The sequence below is a fragment of the Oncorhynchus mykiss genome, chromosome 17 (assembly GCF_013265735.2).
Source record: "Oncorhynchus mykiss isolate Arlee chromosome 17, USDA_OmykA_1.1, whole genome shotgun sequence".
Lineage (NCBI taxonomy): Eukaryota > Metazoa > Chordata > Actinopteri > Salmoniformes > Salmonidae > Oncorhynchus > Oncorhynchus mykiss.
In genome coordinates, this window is record NC_048581.1 from 94,399,113 (window position 1) to 94,418,132 (window position 19,020).

Genomic DNA, 19,020 nt, shown 5'->3' on the forward strand with positions numbered 1-19,020 from the left:
TCCTAGTCGGTTGTACAACTGAAATGTGTCTTCTGCATTTAACCCAACCCCTCTGAATCAGAGAGGTGCGGGGAGCTGCCATAATCAACATCCACGTCTTCATCACCCGGGGAACAGTGGGTTAACTGCCTTGGTCAGGGGCAGAACGACAGATTTGTACCTTGTCAGCTCGGGGATTCGATCCAGCAACCCAGATAGCACAGTGGATTTGGGCCGATTCCGGCTGAGAGTCGGGCACTCGGCTGAGAGTCACACTCGGCCAAAGTCATGTGGCCCGAGTCTGGGCCACCAGCGGCAGTATTACTTATGGCTAGGATGCGGGGATTAAGCTCGGGCCGATTCCTGTGTGAATTATCTGGTCCAAATGTATTACTTGGGGCTTGGGCCGATTTGGGCTACTCTGCCAGATGATTAAACGGGCTGCTTTATATAATTAACATTTCATTATTTATTAATTTATTCCATATTTTCTCATTGTTTCTGTGACCAAAAAAATACAATTAACATTTTAATGAGAGTCCTGTGTAGTATTTTTGTATTTGGATATTTTGTGCTGCATCTCAGTGTTAACTGTGTTTCTACATATGCTGGTTCGAGACCCGTGCCGACCGGGAGACCATGAGGCGATGCACAATTGTCCCAGCGTCGTCCGAGTTAGGGGAATGTTTGGCCGGCCGGGATGTCCTTGTGCTATAGCGATTCTTGTGGAGGGCTAGGCACATGCACGCTGACATGGTCACTAGGTGTATGGTGTTCCCTCCGACACAAAATGTTTTTTGTGGATGGGTATGATTTGTATGAATCAAATGTATCATAGTCATATTTAAAATGACTAAATTGGGTCATTTTGTATACATTTATTTTCATCTGGCCGCTTCTGGGGCGTTTCTTTAAGATGCCGCCAAAGTCGGCTGAATTCCGGTAGACAGAAACGGCCGATGTACTTGGGCCGATTCTGGGCAGTCATTCATTTTGATTCCGGGCCGAGTCCGAAACACGATTCCTGGCCGATTCAATCAGTTCCGGTCCCACGGAAGAGGGCTGCTTCTGGGTCAATTCCTCTTTGCTAGATGGGAACCTTTCGGTTACTGGCCCAACGCTCCACTAGGCTACGTTGGCCATGCTGACAGCGTTTCACAACCCAACCCCTCCCCGTTTTCCAACTTGTCAATCAGTACAGCACCGTTTCCGTTCAACTGAACATTCCAGAATGTAAAAACATACCCAACATACCCAGGCCAAGTAGCCCACATCCTCTGAAGTGTCTGGCTGGCTAGCCCTGACTTCTCCATACACTGACTACGCTACATGTAACCCAGTTTTCCATCCTTATAAGTACTTTGTTTACTTTTCTGCTTGTAACATGCTCTTGACATGTGGAGTTCTCTGGGGCAGCTAGCTAACCAGATGTAGATTGGGACTGCGTGTTCTAAATGAGTTGGTTAACGTTAACTTTCCAAAATGTCTTAAAAATTAACGAAAACTGAAAGGGTTTTTGATCATCATTTAAGGTTAGGCTAATTTATTTTAACTAGGCAAGTCAGTTAAGAACAAATTCTTATTTACAATGACAACCTATCAGGGTACAGTGGGTTAACTGCCTTGTTCAGGGGCAGAAAAACAGATTTTTATCTTGTTAGCTCAGGATTTGATCCAGCAACCTTTGGTTACTGGCCCAATGCTCTAACCACTAGGCTACCTGCCACCAAGTGTTTGCAGTGTGATTAAGGTTAGGTTGAAAATTAGATTTAAGAAGATAAACTGCAGAAATGGCCGTGATTTATGACTTTGTGACTGTTTAAACCAGTGACGACCCCAAACCATGCGGTGGCGCACCAATCATCAACTGAAGAATTCGAAAAACACGGAAGTTACCTCGAAAGCGCCAAAAATCGAAATACCAGACGTGAAATAGTTAGCTACTTGTTTGCTCTGTAGTCAACAACACAATATCAGGTAATCAAACTATTCATTGCAAAGTCGTTATACTAAGAATCACTGTTTGAATAATCTAGCTTTAAACATTTATAACGATTATGTGTGTCAGACAAAGCAAGCGAGGTAGCCAAGTTAGCTATCTGGGCTAACGTTAAGTCGTGAATGTTAGCTAGTTAACGTTAAAGCAGACCACAAGTTCAAATGTACTGATATGAGAAATGGTAGTGTACCGTAACCAAATACCCAAGTAAAACCTTTGATCTGAATTCGAATTGTTTGTTGATTCCGTTTTTTATATTATTCATAGGAACAATGACGGAGAACACTTTCCCCGTGTATAAAGTGGACGCCATCGTAACCTTTTTCCGCACTGAGGTCCTTACCGGGCAGGAGGCAAAACATTTCACTAAGAACGACCTTGCCCCGAGCCCAAAGGTAATACACGTTTTTAAATTAGCATGAATATGACTGCATGAGTTCTCCAATAACACACACAGAGGTTGTGTTGTGTATATGACTCAAATAAAAGTTATAATTTATTTGCAGCTGCCAATGTTGGTAGTGTAATACAATGTTGTTGTCCCCATTGTAGCCAGATGCAGTACAGAGACTGTACATGAGAATACTGCAACTCCTGTACCGCTTCAAGCCTGAGTGTCATTACATGGTATGTACACTTACACTACAAATAATATTTTATTGGTCACATACACATGTTTAGCTTATTGTGGATGTAGCAAAATGCTTGTACAAATATGGTTATATTACTTTTAATCAATTCAATATGCACTACTGTATACACGTTTGGGGTCACTTAGAAATGTCCTAGTTGTTGAAAGAAAGGCAAAAAAAAATTCCATTAAAATAACACCAGATTGATCAGAAATACAGTGTAGATGTTGTAAATGAGCTGGAAACGGCTGGTTTTTAATGGAATATCTACATAGGCGTACAGATGCCCATTATCAGCAACCATCACTCCTGTGTTCCAATGGCACGTTGTGTTGGCTAATCCAAATTTATAATTTTAAAAGGCTAAGTGATCATTAGAAAACCCTTTTGCGATTATGTTAGCACAGCTGAAAACTGTTCGGATTAAAGAAGCAATAAAACTGTCCTTCTTTAGACTAGTTCAGTATCTGGTATCTGGAGCGTCAGCATTTGTGGATTTGATTACAGTCTCAAAATGGCCAGAAACAAAACTTTCTTTCTTCTGAAATTCATCAGTCTGTTATTGTTCTGAGAAATTATGACTTTTCCATTTTGAGAAATTGCCAAGAAACTTAAGATCTCGTACAATGCTATGACTCCCTTCACAGAACAGTTCTAACCAGAATAGAAAGAGGAGTGGGAGGTCCCGGTGCACAACTGAGCAAGAGGACAAGTACATTAGAGTGTCTAGTTTGAGAAACAGACGCCTCACAAGTCCTCAACTGTCAGCTTCATTAAATAGTACCTGCAAAACACCAGTCTCAACGTCAACAGTGAAGCGGCGACTCCGGGACGCTGGCCTTCTAGGCAGAGTTCCTCTGTCCAGTGTCTGTGTTTTTTTCCTTGCAACTCAACTTGCGCACAAGTTTCAGCCTGCTGGCAGAGGCAACTAGGTTTTTGCAAAAATGGCCTGGTACTGGTTGAAGTTCATGATGGTGTTGACCTTAAAGGCCCAGTGTGATTAAAACCTTGATTTTTTTCAATGCCCCCACTCAGGCTCCTGAGTTGCACTGCGGTCTAAGGCAGTGAGTCTCAGTGCAAGAGGCGTCACTATAGTAACTGGTTCGAATCCGGGTTGTGTCACATCCGGCTGTGATTGGGAGTCCCATAGGGCGGCGCACAATTGGCCCAGAGTCTTCCGGGTTTTTCCCGGGGTAGGCCGTAATTGTAAATAGATTTTGTTCTTAACTGACTTACCTAGTTAAATAAATGTTCTATATATATGTACTGTATTTACTGAACAAAAATTTTAACTCAACATGCAAAGATTTTAAGGCTTTGCAGTTCATATCAGTCAATTGAAATAACTTAATCCCTAATCTATGTATTTCATATGACTGGGCAGGGGCACGGCCTTGGGAGACCCATAGGCCCACTCACTGGGGAGCCAGGCCCAGCCAATCAGAATGAGCCCCTCCAAAAAATCTTTATTACAGACAGAATTACTCCTCAGTTTCATCAGCTGTCCCATTGGCTGGTCTCAGACAATCCCGCAGGTGAAGAAGCTGAATGTGGAGGTCCTGGGCTGGCGTGTTTTCACGTGGACTGCGGTAGTGAGGCCAGTTGGACGTACTGCTAAATTCTCTAAAAGGAATTTGGAGGCGTCTTATGGCAGAGAAATTAACACGACATTCTCTGGCAACAGCTCTGGTGGACATTCCTGCAGTCAAAGCACCAATCGACCAATCGATTGGTGCTTTGTGAAAGCCTAACAACACTGTAAGATTAGATTTTATAACTTAGCTAGTCATGTTGGCAATAGAACAAGCTTTCAAATGATGCCCACCCGACCCAGAGTGTGATTTATAATGGATTGTTTTTGGATTGTGTAAACATCCTTAACTGTCTGATGGCGGGGATGCAGGGCTGTGAATTGAATTGTGGAGGGCTGTCCATTAGCGTAGACAAAGGATTTCAAGGATCTGGAAGGATTCTGTATGGAGGAATGGTCTAAGATCCCTCACAATGTCTTCTCCAATCTCATAAATCGTTTTAGAAAAAGGCTTTGTTGTTATCCCAGCAAGGTGAGGTATTGTCGTTATCCCAGCAGGGTGAGGTATTGTCGTTATCCCAGCAGGTATTGTCGTTATCCCAGCAGGGTGAGGTATTGTCGTTATCCCAGCAGGGTGAGGTATTGTCGTTATCCCAGCAGGGTGAGGTATTGTCGTTATCCCAGCAGGGTGAGGTATTGTCGTTATCCCAGCAGGTATTGTCGTTATCCCAGCAGGGTGAGGTATTGTCGTTATCCCAGCAGGGTGAGGTATTGTCGTTATCCCAGCAAGGTGAGGTATTGTCGTTATCCCAGCAAGGTGAGGTATTGTCGTTATCCCAGCAAGGTGAGGTATTGTCGTTATCCCAGCAGGGTGAGGTATTGTCGTTATCCCAGCAGGGTGAGGTATTGTCGTTATCCCAGCAGGGTGAGGTATTGTCGTTATTCCAGCAGGTATTGTCGTTATCCCAGCAGGTATTGTCGTTATCCCAGCAGGTATTGTCGTTATCCCAGCAGGTATTGTCGTTATCCCAGCAGGGTGAGGTATTGTTGTTATCCCAGCAAGGTGAGGTATTGTCGTTATCCCAGCAAGGTGAGGTATTGTCGTTATCCCAGCCAGGTGAGGTATTGTCGTTATCCCAGCAGGGTGAGGTATTGTCGTTATCCCAGCAGGGTGAGGTATTGTCGTTATCCCAGCAGGGTGAGGTATTGTCGTTATCCCAGCAGGGTGAGGTATTGTCGTTATCCCAGCAGGGTGAGGTATTGTCATTATCCCAGCAGGGTGAGGTATTGTAGTTATCCCAGCAGGGTGAGGTATTGTCATTATCCCAGCAGGGTGAGGTATTGTCGTTATCCCAGCAAGGTGAGGTATTGTCGTTATCCCAGCAGGGTGAGGTATTGTCGTTATCCCAGCAGAGTGAGGTATTGAAAAAAGGTGCGTGAATAATTTTGACCCCGATCTTTTTGAGAAAAATATATATTACCTGTTAAACAAGATCTCTGAGTAATTGTATTACTATAATATAATTTCCCCAAAATATTTTCCTACAAATAACTCATTTTTACTTTAATCTTTTTCAAGGATGTCAATCATTAATACTTTTGGACCCCACTGTATGTGCAGTATATACTGAGCCTTCAGAAAGTATTCACACCCCTTGACTGATACAGAGCCTTCAGAAAGTATTCACACCCCTTGACTGATAAAGAGCCTTCAGAATGTATTCACGCCCCTTGACTGATACAGAGCCTTCAGAAAGTATTCACACCCCTTGACTTATTCCACATTTAGTTCTTACAGCCTGAATTCAATAAAAAAAAATAATCTAACCCATCTACAAACAATACTCCATAATGACAAAGTGAAAACATTTTATACATTTTTGCAAATGTATTGAAAACGAAATGCATCCATCCCATTTACATTAGGCCCCTAAGTCCCAGACTCATGTTCACCAGTTGAAACCTTACACTCAATACCTACAGTTAGGATATGAGTCAATACTTTGCACCTTTGGCAGCGATTACAGCTGTGAGGCTTTTTGGGTAAGTCTCTGAGAGCTTTCCACACCTGGATTGTCCAATATTTGCACATTTATTCTTTATACATTTCTTCAAGCGCTGTCAAGTTGTTTGTTGATCATTGCTAGACTGCCATTTTCATGTCTTGCCATTAGATTTCCAAGCAGATTTTAAGTAAAAACTGTAACTAGGCCACTTGGGAACATTCAATGTAATCTTGGAAAGCAACTCCAGTGTATATTTGGCCTTGTGTTTTAGGTCATTGTCCTGCTGAAAGGTGAATTTGTCTCTCAGTGAGTGTTGGAAAGCAGACCGAACCAGGTTTTCCTCTAGGATTTTGCCTGTGCTTAGCTATTTTCTGTTTATTTTTTATTCAAAACAAAAAACTCCCTAGTCTTTACTGATGACAAGCATACCCATAACATGATGCAGCCACCACCATGCTTAAAAATATGAAGTGATACTCAGTAATGTGTTGGATTTGCCCCAAATATAACATGTTTTGGAATATTTTTATTCTGTACAGGCTTCCTTCTTTTCACTCCGTTATTTAGGTTAGTATTGTGGAGTAACTAAAATGTTGTTGATCCAGCCTCAGTTTTCTCCTATCACAGCAATTCAACTCTAACTATTTTAAAGTCCCCATTGGTCTCATGGTGAAATCCTGAGCGGTTTCCTTCCTCTCTGGCAACTGAGGGATATTCAATGTCTGCTTTTTTTTATTTTGACCCATTCTTTGAAAGGTATTGGAAATCCTCCCTTGTCTTTGTGGTTGAATCGGTTTGAAATTCAGTGCTCGACTGAGGGAACTTACAGATAATTCTATGTGTGGGATACAGAGATGAGGTAGTCATTCAAAAACGTTTTTGCACACAGTGAGTTCATGCAACTTATTATGTGACTTGAACTTATTTAGAGGTTGAATACTTATTCACTCACGACATTTCAGCTTTTCATTTTTAATTAATTTGTAACAATTTCTAAAAACTTAAGTCCACTTTGACACTTTCAGGTATTGTGTATAGGCCAGGGACATAATCTAAATGTAATCCATTTTAAATTCCGTCTGTATTACAAATGTGGAAAAGTCTAGGCCCGTGAAAACTTTCTAAAGGCATTGTATGTATGTATCTGATTAATCCGAGCCCTGTTATTTCTATCTGATGTGTTTCCCTACAGGTCCCATTCTCTGAAAACATCCAGCACCCCCAGCTCCATGAGTGGCCCACTGCTGTCATGAGTGTCTACCTGAGGATGTGAGTTGTTGTCTACCTGAGGATGTGAACTGCTGCTGTTAATGATATTGTCTACCTGAGAATGTGAGTTGTTGTCTACCCGAGGATGTGAACTGCTGCTGTTAATGATATTGTCTACCTGAGAATGTGAGTTGTCTACCTGAGGATGTGAGTTGTTGTCTACCTAAGGATGTGAACTGCTGCTGTTAATGATATTGTCTACCTGAGAATGTGAGTTGTTGTCTACCTGAGGATGTGAGTTGTTATCTACCTGAGGATGTGAGTTGTTGTCTACCTGAGGATGTGAACTGCTGCTGTTAATGATATTGTCTACCTGAGAATGTGAGTTGTTGTCTACCCGAGGATGTGAGTTGTTGTCTACCTGAGGATGTGAACTGCTGCTGTTAATGATATTGTCTACCTGAGAATGTGAGTTGTTGTTTACCTGAGGATGTGAGTTGTTGTCTACCTGAGGATGTGAGTTGTTGTCTACCTAAGGATGTGAACTGCTGCTGTTAATGATATTGTCTACCTGAGGATGTGAGTTGTTGTCTACCTGAGGATGTGAGTTGTTGTCTACCTGAGGATGTGAGTTGTTGTCTACCTGAGGATGTGAACTGCTGCTGTTAATGATATTGTCTACCTCAGGATGTGAGTTGTTGTCGTCTGCCTGAGATTGCTTTTTACTGATCTGTGAAACTGATTCCACACGGTTAGAAATGTTTTAAGTGTGAATCTGTCATAATGTTCTAACTGTGTGGAGTCCGTTTTTTGTATTTATTATGGATCCCCGGTGGATGGCCCGGGGTCATGGAGGTGTATTTATTATGGATCCCCGGTGGATGGCTTGGGGTCATGGAGGTGTATTTATTATGGATCCCCGGTGGATGGCCCGGGGTCATGGAGGTGTATTTATTATGGATCCCCGGTGGATGGCTTGGGGTCATGGAGGTGTATTTATTATGGATCCCCGGTGGATGGCTCGGGGTCATGGAGGTGTATTTATTATGGATCCCCGGTGGATGGCTCGGGGTCATGGAGGTGTATTTATTATGGATCCCCGGTGGATGGCTCGGGGTCATGGAGGTGTATTTATTATGGATCCCCGGTGGATGGCCCGGGGTCATGGAGGTGTATTTATTATGGATCCCGGTGGATGGCTTGGGGTCATGGAGGTGTATTTATTATGGATCCCCGGTGGATGGCTCGGGGTCATGGAGGTGTATTTATTATGGATCCCCGGTGGATGGCTCGGGGTCATGGAGGTGTATTTATTATGGATCCCCACTAGCTGCTGCTAAGCCATAAGCTACTCTTTCTGGGGACCAGTAAAAATTAAGGCAGTATAATATACATTATAGTAACACTTTTAAACATTAAAATACATTTTCCAACAGATTTCACAGTACATTAAGTCCTCAGGCCACTAGTCTACTACAACACACTATCCAGGTGTGTAGGGTGTGTGTTTTGTGTACCTGTGAGTGTGACTTCACTGTTCCATTAGGTGTATTTGTATTATTTTTCTCCATATTCTACTTCTTGCATGAGTTGCCCTGTTCTGAGCCAACTGCAATTTTCCTAAGTCCCTCTTTGTGGCACCGGACCACACGACTGGGCAGTAGTACAGGTGTGACAAAACTAGGGCCTGCAGGACCTGCCTTGTTGATAGTGCTGTTAAGAAGGCAGAGCAATGCTTTATTATGGACAGATTTCTACCCATCTTAGCAACTGTTGCATCAATATGTTTTTACCATAACAGTCTCCTCAATTTCCTCATTATTCATTACACGATTAAGTGAATGATTTGCCCCAAATACAATGCTTTTAGTGTTTGAAATATTTAGTACTAACTTTTTTCTTGCCACCCATTCTGAAACTGACTGCATCTCTTTAAGTGTTGCAGTGATTTCACTTGCTGTAGTACCTGACCTGTATAGTGTTGAGTCATCCGAATACATAGACACACAGGCTTTACTCATAGCCAGTGGTAGGTCATTAGTAAATATTGGGGAAAAAGTAAGGGGCCTAGACAGCTGCCCTGCCTTATTCTACCTGGATTCCATTAAAGAACATTTTCTGGAAGACCGAACTCTTTATCCACAATATAGTTGGGGGTGTAAAGCCATAACATGTACGTTTTTCCAGCAGCAGACTATCATCGATCATATAAAAAGCCGCATTGAAGTCTAACAAAACAGCGCCCACAATCATTTTATCATCAATTTCTCTCAGCCAATCATCAGTAATTTGTGTAAGTGCCATGCATGTTGAATGCCCATCCCTATAAGCGTGCTGAAAGTCTGCCAATTTGTTTCCTGTAAAATAGCATTGTATCTGATCAAACACAACGTTTACTAAGGGTTAGTAACAGTCTGATTGGTCTGCTATTTGAGCTAGGGGGCGGCAGGGTAGCCTAGTGGTTAGAGCGTTGGACTAGTAACCGAAAGCTTGCAAGATCAAATCCCCGAGCTGACAAGGTCGTCGTTCTGCCCCTGAACAAGGCAGTTAACCCACTGTTCCTAGGCCGTCATTGAAAATTAGAATTTGTTCTTAACTGACTTGCCTAGTTAAATGTAAATAATAAATAGTAGAGGGTGATTTACTATTCTTGGGTTTGAAGAATGACTTGCTTCCCTCCAGGTCTCATGGTACACACTTTTTTTGTAAGCTTAGATTGAAGAGAGAGCAGATAGGAGTGGCAATATCGCCTGCAGTAATTTTCCATCCAAGTTGTCATTGTTGATAGATCCCCCCCCCACCCCCCCCCCCCTTCCACACCCAATTTACATAATTTAAAGTTACAATGCTTGTCTTTCATAATTTGCTCAGTTATACTTGGATGTGTAGGTTTTGCATGTGTTGCTGGAAAGTTATGCCTAAGTATGCTAATCTTGCCAATGAACAAAATCATTAATCCTTAACCTACAATTTCCTCACTCTGAAGAAATCGATTTAACATAATTTAAAATCCTAGGTTGCAGGTACTGGTTACAGTTTGAAGGTTTTTCTTTAGTGGGCAGCTTGATGAAAGCCAGTCAATATTTAGGTCACCACTGTGTATTGCTACAACTGTATCATTAAAGGTATTATCCAAGTGAGTTTCAGAGAGAGAATATGTATGTCATTTGTTACAAGCAAGTAATTGATTTCATGAACCTTGTTTCTTGGGCTACATATGTTCATGTGGGCTATTTTTAGCACTTTTCTTGATTTGCTTTAAATTGTTATATTGTTGTCACAGTGTGAATCAATTATACTGTTTTAAAACTTCTTTGGGCTGAGATCCCGCTAACGGGATTGACATGACAACAGCCAGTGAAAGTGCAGGGCTCCAAATTTAAAACAACAGAAATCCCATAATTCAAATTCCTCAAACATACAACTTTTTCACACCATTTTAAAGATACACTTCTTGTTAATCCCACCACAGTGTCCGACTTCAAATAGGCTTTATGGCAAAAGCACCACAAACGATTATGTTAAGTCACAGATAAACACAGCCATTTTTCCAGCCAATGAGAGGAGTCACAAAAATCAGAAATAAAGAGAGAATTAATCACTAACCTTTGATCTTCATCAGATGACACTCATAGGACTTCATGTTACACAATACATGTATGTTTTGTTCGATAATGTCAATCATTTATGTCCAAATAGCTTCTTTCGTTAGCGCGTTTGGTAAAGAAACCCAAACTCACAAAGCGCATTCACTAGTTGCAGACAAAATGTCAAAAAGTTGTTACAGTCCGTAAAAACATGTCAAACGAAGTATAGAATCAATCTTTAGGATGTTCTTATCATAAATCTTCAATAACGTTCCAATCGGAGAATTCCTTTGTCTGTAGAATTGCAATGGAACGCAGGTCGCTCTCACGTGAACGAGTGTGGCCAGTTCGTGGCTCTCTGCCAGACACCGGACTCATTCCCCTCTCAGTCGGCCCCACTTCACAGTAGAAGCATCAAACAAGGTTCTAAAGACTATTGACATCTAGTGGAAGCCTTAGGAAGTGCAACATGACCAATATCCCACTGTATCTTTAATAGGGAATGAGTTGGAAAAACGACCAACCTCAGATTTCTCACTTTCTGGTTGGATTTTGTTCTCAGGTTTTTGTCTGCCATATGAGTTCTGTTATACTCACAGACATCATTCAAACAGTTTTAGAAACTTCAGAGTGTTTTCTATCCAAATATACTAATATGCATATATTAGCAACTGGGACTGAGTAGCAGGCAGTTTACTCTGGGCACCTTATTCATCCAAGCTACTCAATACTGCCCCCAGCCATACGAAGTTAACAGTGTGGAGCCGGTTATACTGTTTTAACAGTGTGGATCCGGTTATACTGTTTTAACAGTGTGGAGCCGGTTATACTGTTTTAACAGTGTGGAGCCGGTTATACTGTTTTTCATCCTGTATGTCTCTTCTGTTCCAGGCGTCAGTTCCTGCGGATGTGCTATGTGTATGACTTCTCACTGAACGACCTGCTGGCTCCCAGTGAGTATGAGCTGTCTGAAAGAGCATCTACGCCATTTCTGTCTTCTTTATCTTACTGATGCCAAGATATTGCAGTGGAAGGGTTATTTTCACCATATGACCTAGCAGATATTTGTCTCACATTGAGGATGTCACCTGGCTGCTGTCGGAAACTGAACGTCCATCTTGATCAAGTTCCTGCCCAACTACATTGAATTGCATCAATTAGGGATGTAACGATTCACTAATATGCATCGGTCCCAGGTTCAAATGTTTAAGATATGAGCGTGGAACCCCATACGATCCAAATGTAGCATGCAGGGTTACGAATTGCAGGTTCACTAAAAAGTTTTGCTCCAATTGCTTTCTTTCTACCTTCCGGAAAATACCTCGGCGTCCTCTCATGCAGTGTTGAACTAAGCATGTAATTATATTGACAGTTATTGATCTACAAGTCATTTTGCATGCTGAACAACACCAGGCAATATCAGTAGTCAAACTGTGCACAGCTTCGCCCGCTGACCAACGAGAGGTAGGCCTATTCCTGATCTGGCACATCTGCAGGTCACCTTCAACATTCAGATTTTGGTGAAATGGCTTGCGCAAGATTAGGCTTTATTAGTTGAGTGACAATCAAAGTAATTTGTAAGTAAGTTATTTTTGTTATCAACATTTTTGTTGCTGTTGAAAATTGTGTTTTACCTGAATAAAAGTGCCTCTGCGGTAGCTTAGGCTACAACTCTCACCTGGCTATAGGTAAACTACATTCTGCTCGGGGCTTACATTAGAGTTTATTTTAATTGTTCAGGTTCACTATCAGCAATACTTTTGGTAGTATTGCTCGAAACAATCAGTATACATGGTATTTTTTAAATATTGTTTTGTAGATGAGCTTTAATATTACAAATAGATTGTATTTTCATCCATGTAATTGTCTTCATAATTTCCAATCCCCTAGATATACATATTTTTCCCCTTCTATATATGTGTGTATATGCATATGTGTGTGTGTTTATATGAGAAGAAAAATATATATATTTTCATTTATTATTTTCCCCTAACCCTACCACCCCCCAAATTGGAGTAAACTAATGAACAACAACACGTGTTGTTACTCATTAGTTTACTACTTCCAGCTTATACATTTTACAATAGTTATCTTTTGTTTGTTTTTAATCATTCAGCTACCCTCAACCCCAACCCCTTGCATTCGGAAACTATTCAGACCCCTTTTTCCACATTTTGTTATGTTACAGCCTTATTCTAAAATGGATTAAATAAATGTTGTTCCTACAATACCCCATAATGACAAAGAGAAAACAGGTTTTTAGAAATGTTTCCACATTTATTAAAAGTAAAAAACATATACCGTATTTACATAAGTATTGTAGATGTGGTTGTTGCTGACAAGAAGCACATGGCTGAGCTCTTTAATCACCACTTCATTAAGTCAACATTCCTATTTGACTCAGCCATGCCTCCTTGCACGTCCAACATTTCCTCATCTCCCACCCCTTCTAATGTGACTATCCCTGATGCTTCTCCCTCTTTTTCCCCTGCCGAGCTAAAAGTTTCTCCCTGCAGGCAGTCACAGAGTCCGAGGTGCTAAAGGAGCTCCTTAAACTTGACCCCCAAAAAACATCTGGGTCAGATGGGGGGGCAGCAACCTTATCTCCAACTTTTTAGCCTTTCTCTCCTTTCTGGGGAGGTTCCCATTGCTTAGAAGGCAGCCACAGTTCGTCCTTTATTTAAAGGGGGAGATCAAGCTGATCCTAACTGTTATAGGCCTATTTCTATTATTCCCTGTTTATCAAAAGTGTTGGGAAAACTGGTCTAATCAACTGACTGGCTTTCTTGATGTCTATAGTATTCTCTCGGGTATGCAATCTGGTTTCCGCTCACATTATGGATGTGTCAATGCAACCTTAAAATAACTCAATGTCACCATTGTGCTGCTATTTTTATTGACTTGGCCATAGCTTTTGATACCGTAGACCATTTCGTTCTTGTGGGCCGTTCTTCTAAGAATTGGTGTCTCTGGGGGGGGTCTTTGGCCTCCAAAACAAAGGTCATGTGGTTTGGTAAAAAGAATGCCCCTCTTCCCATGTGTTATTACTACCGCTGAGGGTTTAGAGCTTGAGGTAGTCACCTCATACAAGTACTTGGGAGTATGGCTAGATGGTGCACTGTCCTTCTCTCAGCACATATCAAAGCTGCAGGCTAAAGTTCAATCTAGACTTCGTTTCCTCTATCGTAATCGCTCCTCCTTCACCCCAGCTGCCAAACTAACCCTGATTCAGATGACCATCCTACCCAGGCTAGAGTACGGAGACATAATTTATAGATCGGCAGGTAAGGGTGCTCTCGAGCGGCTAGACGTTATTTACCATTTGACCATCAGATTTGTCACCAATGCTCCTTATATGACACGTCACTGCACTCTATACTCCTCATCTCTGTATACCCATTGCAAGACCCACTGGTTGATGCTTATTTATAAAACCCTCTTAGACCTCACTCCCTCCTGAGATATCTACTGCAGCCCTCATCCTTCACATACAATACCCGCTCTGCCAGTCACATCCTGCTAAAGGTCCCCAAAGCACACACATCCCTGGGTTGCTCGTCTTTTCAGTTCACTGCAGCTAGCGACTGGAACGAGCTGCAAAAAACACTAAACTGGACAGTTTTATCTCCATCTCTTCATTAAAAGACTCAATCATGGACTCTTACTGACGGTTGTGGCTGCTTTGTGTGATGTAAATCAAATCAAATTTATTTTATATAGCCCTTCGTACATCAGCTGATATCTCAAAGTGCTGTACAGAAACCCAGCCTAAAACCCCAAACAGCAAGCAATGCAGGTGAAGAAGCACGGTGGCTAGGAAAAACTCCCTAGAAAGGCCAAAACCTAGGAAGAAACCTAGAGAGGAACCAGGCTATGTATGGGTGGCCAGTCCTCTTCTGGCTGTGCCGGGTGGAGATTATAACAAAACATGGTCAAGATGTTCAAATGTTCATAAATGACCAGCATGGTCGAATAATAATAAGGCAGAATAGTTGAAACTGGAGCAGCAGCACAGTCAGGTGGACTGGGGACAGCAAGGAGTCATCATGTCAGGTATTCCTGGGGCATGGTCCTAGGGCTCAGGTCCTCCGAGAGAGAGAAAGAAAGAGAGAATTAGAGAGAGCATATGTGGGATGGCCAGTCCTCTTCTGGCTGTGCCGGGTGGAGATTATAACAGAACATGGCCAAGATGTTCAAATGTTCATAAATGATCAGCATGGTCGAATAATAATAAGGAAGAATAGTTGAAACTGGAGCAGCAGCACAGTCAGGTGGACTGGGGACAGCAAGGAGTCATCATGTCAGGTATTCCTGGGGCATGGTCCTAGGGCTCAGGTCCTCCGAGAGAGAGAAAGAGAGAAAGAGAGAATTAGAGAACGCACACTTAGATTCACACAGGACACCGAATAGGACAGGAGAAGTACTCCAGATATAACAAACTGACCCTAGCCCCCCGACACATAAACTACTGCAGCATAAATACTGGAGGCTGAGACAGGAGGGGTCAGGAGACACTGTGGCCCACTCCGAGGACACCCCCGGACAGGGCCAAACAGGAAGGATATAACCCCACCCACTTTGCCAAAGCACAGCCCCCACACCACTAGAGGGATATCTTCAACCACCAACTTACCATCCTGAGACAAGGCTGAGTATAGCCCACAAAGACCTCCGCCACGGCACAACTTAAGGGGGGGGGGGGGGGCGCCAACCCAGACAGGATGACCACATCAGTGACTCAACCCACTCAGGTGACGCACCTCCTCCAGGGACGGCATGAGAGAGCCCCAGTAAAGCCAGTGACTCAGCCCCTGTAATAGGGTTAGAGGCAGAGAATCCCAGTGGAAAGAGGGGAACCGGCCAGGCAGAGACAGCAAGGGTGGTTCGTTGCTCCAGAGCCTTTCCGTTCACCCTCCCACTCCTGGGCCAGACTACACTCAATCATATGACCCACTGAAGAGATGAGTCTTCAGTAGAGACTTAAAGGTTGAGACCGAGTTTGCGTCTCTGACATGGGTAGGCAGACCGTTCCATAAAAATGGAGCTCTATAGGAGAAAGCCCTGCCTCCAGCTGTTTGCTTAAAAATTCTAGGGACAATTAGGAGGCCTGCGTCTTGTGACCGTAGCGTACGTGTAGGTATGTACGGCAGGACCAAATCAGAGAGATAGATAGGAGCAAGCCCATGTAATGCTTTGTAGGTTAGCAGTAAAACCTTGAAATCAGCCCTTGCTTTGACAGGAAGCCAGTGTAGAGAGGCTAGCACTGGAGTAATATGATCAAATTTTTTGGTTCTAGTCAGGATTCTAGCATTCTATGTATTGTTGTCTCTACCTTCTTGACCTTTGTGCTGTTGACTGCCCATTTAATGTTTGTACCATTTTTTTTTTGTGTTGCTACCATGTTATGTTGTGTTGCTACCATGCTGTGTTTCTGCCTTACTATGTTGTTGTCTTAGGTCTCTCTTTATGTAGTGTTATGTTTTCTCGTTGTGATGTGTGTTTTGTCCTATATTTGATATTGTATTTATTTATTTTAATCCCAGGCCCCCGTCCCCGCAGGCAGCCTTTTGCCTTTTGGTAGGCCGTCATTGTAAATAATAATTTGTTCCTAACTGACTTGCCTAGTTAAATTGAGCTCAGGTGCATTCTGTTTCTATTGATCATCCTTGAGATGTTTCTACAACTTGATTCACCTGTGGTAAATTCAATTGATTGGACATGATTTGGAAAGGCACACACGTCTATATAAGATCCACAGCATGTCAGAGCAAAAACCAAGCCATGTGGTCGAAGGAATTGTCCGTAGAGCTCAGAGACAGGATTGTGTCGAGGCACAGATCTGGGGAATGGTACCAAAAAATGTCTGCAGAATTGAAGGTGCCCAAGAACACAGTGGCCTCCATCATTCTTCAATGGAAGGCGTTTGGAACCACCAAGACTCTTCCTACAGTGGTGGTGCATGTCAGAGCAAAAAGCAAGCCATGAGGTCGAAGGAATTGTCCATCGAGCTCCGAGACAGTAACTTCTTAAATGGAAGAAGACTCTTCCTAGAGTGGGCTGTCCAGCCAAACTGAGCAACCGTGGTCAGAGAGGTGACCAAGAACCCAATGGACACTCTGACAGAGCTCCAGAGTTCCTCTGTGGAGATTGGAGAACCATCCAGAAGGACAACCATCTCTGCAGCTCTCCACCAATCAGACCTTTATGGTAGAGTGGCTAGATGGAAGCCACTCCTCAGTAAAAGGCACATGGCAGCCCACTTGGAATTTGCCAATAGGCACCTAAAGACTCAGACCATGAGAAACAAGATTCTCTGGTGTGATGAAACCAAGATGGAACTCTTTTGCCTGAATGCCCAGCATCTCGTCTGGAGGAAACCTGCCACCATCCCTACTGTGAAGCACGGTGGTCAAGCATCATGCTGTTGGATGTTTTTCAGCGGCAGGGACTGGGAAACTAGTCAGGATCGAGGCAAAGATGAACGGAGCAAAGTACAGAGATCCTTGATGAAAACCTGCTCCAGAGCGCTCAAACAGGACAATGAGCCGAAGCACACAGCCAAGACAACGCAGGAGTGGCTTCAGGACCAGTCTCGTAATGTCCTTGAGTGGCCCAGCCAGAGCTCAGACTTGAACCCAATCGAACATCTCTGTAGAGACCTGAAAATAGCTGTGCAGCAACGCTCCCCATCCAACCTGACAGAGCTTGAGAAGATCTTCAGAGAATAATGGGAGAAACTCCCCAGATACAGGTGTGCCAAGCTTGTAGCGTCATACCCTAGAAGACTCGAGGCGATACATCACGCAAAGCAGCCACAACCGTCAGTAAGACTGTCCATGATTGAGTCTTTGAATGAAGAGATGGAGATAAAACTGTCCAGTTTGAGTGTTTGTTGCAGCTCGTTCCAGTCGCTAGCTGCAGCGAATTGAAAAGAGGAGTGACCCAGGGATGTGTGTGCTTTGGGGACCTTTAACAGAATGTGACTGGCAGAACGGGTGTTGTTTGTGGAGGTTGAGGGCTGCAGTAGACATCTCTTATTGGGGGAGAGTGTGACTGAGCACACAAATGAGGGTTGAGGGTGACGGAGAGCACAAATGAGGGTTGAGGGTGACAGAGCACAAATGAGGGTTGAGGGTGAAAGCACAAATGAGGGTCGCACACTAGCTCACGACCTCCATCAGCAGCAGATTTTAATTTACAATGGGAAATTAATGTTTCTGCAACAAATGTTAGTGCATTGCATCAATTAATTCCTTTAATCAAACCAAATAGTTTTAAACTACAACGTACCGTATTAGAGAGCCCATGTATCGAATCGTCTTGAAAGGGAAAGAAGCACATCCCTAGCGTCATTCGATGGTTGTGTGCCATGTCATCGACTGTGCAGTTAGACACCAGATTGCTAATTCATATCATGTGGTTAGCTGATATGTTAAATCCCTATCCACGCCCACCACCCTTAGATAACCTTCCTATCTCCCTGTCTGTCCTTCCTTTACAGAGGTGAAGAGGACGGTGACCATCCTGAGTGGCATCATGAACTACCTTCACTTCAGGAAGCAGAGGCTTGATATGACTATGGGACACCAGGAGAGATTTGTAAGTCTGACTGAGATACATTATCCCCTACTGCTCAGTTACCACTGGGACACATTATCCCCTACTGCTCCGTTACCACTGAGACACATTATCCGCTACTGCTCAGTTACCACTGGGACACATTATCCCCTACTGCTCTGTTACAACTGGGACACATTCTCCCCTACTGCTCAGTTACAACTGGGACACATTATCCCCTACTGCTCAGTTACCGCTGGGACACATTATCCCCTACTGCTCCGTTACCACTGAGACACATTATCCCCTACTGCTCAGTTACAACTGGGACACATTCTCCCCTACTGCTCAGTTACAACTGGGACACATTATCCCCTACTGCTCAGTTATCACTGGGACACATTATCCCCTACTGCTCAGTTACCACTGGGACACATTCTCCCCTACTGCTCAGTTACAACTGGGACACATTATCCCCTACTGCTCAGTTACAACTGGGACACATTCTCCCCTACTGCTC

General features: G+C 43.2%; 1 protein-coding gene across 2 annotated transcripts in view; it reads left to right on the forward strand.

The window, feature by feature from the left end:
• The window catches only part of nuf2 (UF2 component of NDC80 kinetochore complex), a 31,891-nt gene that overhangs the window by 570 nt on the left and 12,301 nt on the right, over window positions 1-19,020 (forward strand). Inside the window, exons 1-6 of one of the 2 annotated variants that reach the window (XM_036951001.1) lie at window positions 1,808-1,956; window positions 2,246-2,373; window positions 2,531-2,605; window positions 7,340-7,416; window positions 11,835-11,896; window positions 18,445-18,542. In XM_036951001.1, coding sequence (XP_036806896.1) covers window positions 2,251-2,373; window positions 2,531-2,605; window positions 7,340-7,416; window positions 11,835-11,896; window positions 18,445-18,542 — 435 coding nt within the window. In that variant the 5' untranslated portion in view covers window positions 1,808-1,956; window positions 2,246-2,250. Of the gene's footprint in view, window positions 1-1,807; window positions 1,957-2,245; window positions 2,374-2,530; window positions 2,606-7,339; window positions 7,417-11,834; window positions 11,897-18,444; window positions 18,543-19,020 lie in introns of those variants that run through there. The other variant, XM_036951002.1, reaches the window with a different exon arrangement.